Genomic DNA, 6,000 nt, shown 5'->3' on the forward strand with positions numbered 1-6,000 from the left:
CAAACATTGTACATAATGGGTAACCATTATGGTATTTGACATGACTATGGAAACCCTATGAACCTGGAGAGAGGATGAAAGGCACCCAAGCATCGAGGACTCTCCTTCATAGGGTCGCTATGAGTCGCCTGCGACTCGATGGCACTTAACAACAATAATATCAACATACAGAGAGAGATCAGCTGGTCCAGTGGACAGAAAGTGATGCTACCAAGCCAAAGGTGGGTGACTTTTAATCCGTGGCCCTCGGACATGTCTTTCATTGTTTTTGTTCAGACATTCCTCTAGGTCATATAGCCCTGGTGTACAAGTTGCCGTACCACGGTCACTTGTGGTTGCTGTGCGGCTGAACACTGTGACACTGATGTGTCAAATGTGTTAATGGTTGCCTACCCAATGTGGACAGAGAGTGGGGTGGAGCTCCCTGATTAAAACAAGCTTGGAAGGAGGAGTGGCACTCAATTCCATAATAGCTTGCCTCCGGAAATCCTATGAACCTAGAGAGAGGATGAAAGGCACCCAAGCATCGAGGACTCTCCTTCATATGGTTGCTATGAGTTGCCTGCTACTTGATGATACTTAACAACAACAACAATGGAACAGTGTTCAGCATCACAACAAGTTGTTCAGTAAAGCAAATAGACAAAGATAACTAGGCTGGCCCACAGACCCATCGCCTCATTATGGATTTTAAAGCCATACCTTTTAGCAGGCCTCCACCCTTGGTGAAAGTCTCAAGGGCCACCTGCTTTGAAGGTGGGGGGAAGAGCAGTAACAAACATCAAACACACCCCAAAAACTTCCCTTATGTGACCACCATCAAGACGAGACCACTATCGAAACGCTAGCTAGCAGCCAATTCCTAGAGTGGAGAGAGACTCGAAGGTCCCAGGCCCCAGGCTGGCCCACAGACTCATTGCCTCATTTTAGATTTTAAAGTCACACTCTCTAGCAACTTAGAACATACCCTGAGAAAATGAGAACTGAGGCACAAACAGACATTTGTACACCAATGTTCATAGCAACATTATTCACTTTCACAAAAACATGGAAACAGCCCAAATGTCCAACCACAAACGAGTGGATTGAGAAATTATGATACATTCACACAATGGAATACTATGCAGCACTCAGGAGCAATGATTTTGTAAATTATTATCTAACTTGGGAGGGACTGGAGAGCATTATGCTGAGTGAACTCAGTCCCACAAGGATAAATAATGTATACAACCATTATTGTAGAATGAGTATAAGGATCCAGGAAGGGTGGCAGAGTTGGAAGCAGAGGGATGAGGATGTGCAGGAGGAGGGGCTATTAATCATGGGGTTGTATAATTTGTTGGGTGGAGGGATGAGGGAAATGGAAAGAATTTTTTCTTGAAAGCAATGTATTAGAATTTTGTGAATAAACAAGTATAAAATTAAAAACAAACAAACAAACATTCATACAGACTTTAAAAAAATATATCCTCAGTATAGGAGTGAAAATCGTACTGCTTCTCCTCCTGTGGTCTTACCAGTGTGGCCAACGTTGGGATTCAAGTTTTCATTTGTGGAGATGCTGCAAAGAAACAAAATTACCTTGAGTCAAACAATTGCATGCCATAGATGATAGCTAATTACTATCTAATTAAACAGAAGCAAATGCAGTTAGTCTTCACTAAGAAAGGGCTTTTGGAAACCAGTGAATGATTGTTGTGGTGGTATTGTGTGCTGTCAAGTTGGAACTGACCCATAGCTGACCCTCCACTGGGTTTTCAGAGACTGTAAATCACATGGGAGGAAATTGCCCATCCTTCTCCCTTGGAACAGCTGGTAGATTTGAATTGCATGCCTTTGGGATTGGAGCACAGCTTCTTAAAACTAAACCACCAAAGTAGCATTCAGTTGTGTGCTTTGATACTAATTGTACAGCTTTAGCCTTAGTTAGGATCATCACTCAAGCAGACAATTTAATAAGAAAAAAATCCTCTGCATGTCTTCCACTTCCATGGCAGAGCACCTCATGTGATTGTCATACACCTTTGTGACAGAACAACCTGAGTGGACACTGGGGTGAGGACACAGAGTGACCACTTCTTCCAGGGACTTCCCAGTAGGGTGAGCCTGGGTAGGAAGCAGGAGAATTTCAGATGTAAACCACCGGATGACGTGATAGTAAGGGCACAATGAGATACTTACAAGAATCCTGAGTCCAGCCATTGCTGTATACTTTCTTGTTTGGAATCTTCTACAAATGAGAAAGAAACAGACGAGTCAGCCAATGAATGCATAGTCGAAATCACACTACCCCATCATTCCATTCAGCAGTTCTGTTTCCTGCATATTTAGTCTCATGTTTCTATAAGTATATTCGTTTTCCCCCTCAAGGCAAAACCTCCTGTTTTCCATAATCAGCCTCTCCTAAGAATGAAATGTAAACTTGCCAAAAGACTGTAACTTTAAAAAGCACACACCACATTGAAGGGGAAGACACATACATCACTGAAGAGCAAGAAATGCTCGAGTAATTTTTAAATTACCACACATGAATGTGAAAGGTGAAAAGGCCTGTGAGACTTTTGTCTTTTTTCTTGTTGGGTATAAATCACCACAGAGCCTCTTCTTATTGAATCACGACATTTACCTAAGGCAAGCAGCCAGCAATGTTTATTTGCAAGGAATTCTCTGCCAGGTTAGAAACCAAATTTGCATTCATTCCAGGGACAAATTGCACTAGGGTCCCAGGTTGCCAAAGGCAGCCTGTGTTTACAAGACATGGGTCTTTTAAGGGAGATCTTTACCACTGGTTCAACTAATAGTCAACCAGCAAAAAGGGAGGAGATGAAGGTTGATTTCCCAGTAAATCTTTGTTTCTATCCTGTTTGGCTCCAGGGTGCTCTGGACTAGTTTCCTTTGACTTAATAATACCAAATAGTAAAAAAGTTAAATTACCACTTCCCAAGGTGTCAGCAACCTTGCTTGCTGAAAGTGAGGAGGATTTGAAGAACTTGCTGCAGCCTTCAATATGGATTGCATCTCAACATCAAAGAAACAAAAATCCTCATCACTGGGCCGACAGGCAATGTAAGGATAGATGGAGAAAAGATTAAAACTGCCAAAACCTCATCTTCCTTGGACCTACAAACAATACATTTGGTACCAGCAGTCAAGAGATCAGGAGACATATTACACTGGGAAAGTCTGCAGTAAGAGACTTCTCCAAATTATTGAGGAGTGATGATGTTAGTTTGAAGACTAAGGTGCATCTGATTCAGGCTATGTCCTTTTCAAACTTATTAAACATCTGAGAGCTGGACAATTATAAGGATGACAGAAGAAGAATTGATGTCTTTGAACTCGTGTTGAAGAAGAATATTGAATATGGACTGCCAAAAGAATAAACAGAAATGTGGAAAGGTGCAGTTAGAGTGCTCCTTTAAGGCAAAGATAACAAAGCTTCATCTCACATACTTTGGGGATGTTGTTAGGAGAGGCTCATTCTTTGGAGAAAGGCATCAAGATTAGAAAGGTAGATGGATGGCAAAGGAGAGGAAGACCTTTAACCAGGCAGATTGACATGGTGACTGCCACAGTACGTGCTAGTGTGTCAGAAGTCTAAAGATGGCACAGGATAGGATGGGGTTCAGATCTGTTGTTCAGAGGTTTGCTATGAGTCATCTTAGACTCAACAGTACCTAAGAATAACAAGGTGTCAGCAGATCTGAAAAGGCAGTGACATAGGCTGTATCTGTGGTTGCTGAGTCATCTCTGATTCACCTTGTATGTGGCATAGAACTGCACTCCAGAAGCTTTCATGGAAGTGGATCATCAGGCCTTTCTTAAACTGCCAAGCTTTTAGTTAGTAGCACAACAGTAACTGTATATACCATCTATGGACTTCTGTGGATATGGTGTTTCTTAATTTTCCAGTGGAAGCACCGAGAAAGACTAAAATGAATTCAAGGACCAGCAAGGAGGCAAAACCATCAAGCAGTTATTGAGTGGGTTGATGGGGGGAGAAATATTTTCTTACTATTTTATAAAGTCAACAAAACAATATCAAAGTTTCATGTAAGATCCAGTAAACAAGAGGCTTCCCAATTTATTTTCAATGCTGTAGAAGTCGCCCCATACCTCTGACAGGACTCTCAAATGGATTCAGGGGTGGGATGGCTCTATAATGAGGGAGATTGGAGTGTTGGAAAGAAAGTTTCTGGCATAATGCCAGGAGCACTAATCCCATCAAAACCAAGTCTCTGTCCTCAAATCATCTGCCTCCAACAAAAGCCTCCACTCAGCTCACCAGCCCTTCAAATAGCCCTGGGGCCCCTCTCACCCAGTGTGGGGTGGGCACAAGCCTGGCTGTCCTCTTCTGAATCAGGAGGTAGTTGCTCATCCAGGGGTGTCCATGCCCTCTTGGTAGACCTCAGGATCTGCCTCCTGCACTTCTCCAGGCCTCCTTGAGGGTTGTCAGAACCACGAGGCTTCTCTGCCATCCTAAGAGAGTAATTCAGCAAACCAATTTAAAGCAAATACATAGAAAAGGCAGACACAATGAGACTGTCTTTCAATCCTTAGATCAGCGAGAGGAAGAGGCCAGAGGATGCACAGTGAACTGGATAAATCTACTTTCATAACCATATGTGGTCTAAATTCACCCAGCTGGACTAGGTCCCAGGTTTCAATATAGTAGAATGGCTCCTCCAAGCAGGAAGAGATCATCTTAAGTGGCACAGATACTTTGTGCTCTGCTGTTTGCTGAAATGGCATTAAAACACCCTCAGTAATACTGCAGAAAAGAGGCATGAGAATTCACTTCCATAGAAATAATAGCTAAGAAAACCCTGGGGAACACTTCTTCCATGTAACCCATGGGATTGCCAAGGGTTGAAATCAATTTCAGGGCCATGGATCTGGTTTGCATTTCCTTATTTTTTTGAATGGAGAGGTAGCTAGACATATGCACTAATGTGACCTCACAACAGCTCACAACGAGGGCTGAGGCTGCTCCACAGTGTAATGGAAAAGGCTTAGTGTGCTGGTCTGGGATGGAGATGGAAGCAAAGAAATTGGATTAAAGAAACACCCAACCCAAGGAGAAACTTGAAACACATTGATTGGTATAGTAAATATCCTTCAAATTTATCTAGTAGTTTTATACTTAGGATAACATTTGTTGTTGTAGTGTCCCATAGAGTCAGCACCAACCCATAGCTGACCCTCTGGAGGGTTTTCAGAGGTAAATCACATGGGAGGAGATTGCTCATCCTTCTCTGGAGGAGCAGCTGGTAGCCTCAAACCTCATGACTTTGGGATTGCAGCGCAGCTTCTTGCCACTAGGTCACCAAATCTTTAGAGACCAAAAATATTGGTAAAAACTATGTCTTTAGAATCAGGCTGATCTGAGTGAGTCTTATCTAAGTGACTTATGTGGTCATGAGTAGAACACTTTAATTTCAAAATTGAGAATAATCGGTACTTAATTTTAATAACTGTTGACATATATACTTGACCTTATGCTGAATTCAATGAATCCATTATATAAGTTGACAACAAAGAAACTCATGACATTCTTATCATTTTATCCTAAATTAAATAGTAGAAGTTTAAGGTGCATCCCAAACCATAAAACCAACAAGGATTGAAATCCAGTTGCTGAACTCCAAGCACATTCCTTTGACCTGTAAGTATTATCTATCCCATGGAGTTTCTGGGTGATGCAACTGGTTAATTTTATTGACTGCTTAAAAAACACAGAAAATCTGTGTCCATGTAGAGGTGACTCAGGAAAAAGTTGTGGTGATTCACTTCTAAAGCATCCACCACATGAACTCCCATGGAACCCAATTCTACCCTGACATACTTGGAGTCACCTGTATTTTTTTTTAAACTTAACACTGTAAAAATTATTGTTGTTGTTCTTGTTATGTGCCGTCGAGTCATTTGTGACTCATAGCGACCCTATGTACAACAGCCCTAAACCCTGCTCTATCCTGTGCCAATCTCATTGCCTCTGAC

General features: G+C 42.0%; 1 protein-coding gene across 1 annotated transcript in view; it reads right to left on the reverse strand.

Annotated features, from left to right (window-relative positions):
• CCDC129 (coiled-coil domain containing 129) overlaps positions 1–4,487 on the reverse strand; it is a gene marked incomplete at its 5' end in the record, with an annotated part of 159,269 nt that extends 154,782 nt beyond the window's left edge. Inside the window, 3 exons of the mRNA XM_006887633.1 lie at positions 1,518–1,561; positions 2,182–2,230; positions 4,319–4,487. Of these exons, the coding sequence (XP_006887695.1) occupies positions 1,518–1,561; positions 2,182–2,230; positions 4,319–4,487 (262 nt within the window). The remainder of the gene's footprint in view (positions 1–1,517; positions 1,562–2,181; positions 2,231–4,318) is intronic.
• Between the last annotated feature and the right edge of the window lie 1,513 nt (positions 4,488–6,000).

The sequence above is a fragment of the Elephantulus edwardii genome, unplaced genomic scaffold (genome assembly GCF_000299155.1).
Source record: "Elephantulus edwardii isolate Elephantulus edwardi_28Jun2011 unplaced genomic scaffold, EleEdw1.0 scaffold00059, whole genome shotgun sequence".
In the NCBI taxonomy this organism is placed as follows: Eukaryota; Metazoa; Chordata; class Mammalia; order Macroscelidea; family Macroscelididae; genus Elephantulus; species Elephantulus edwardii.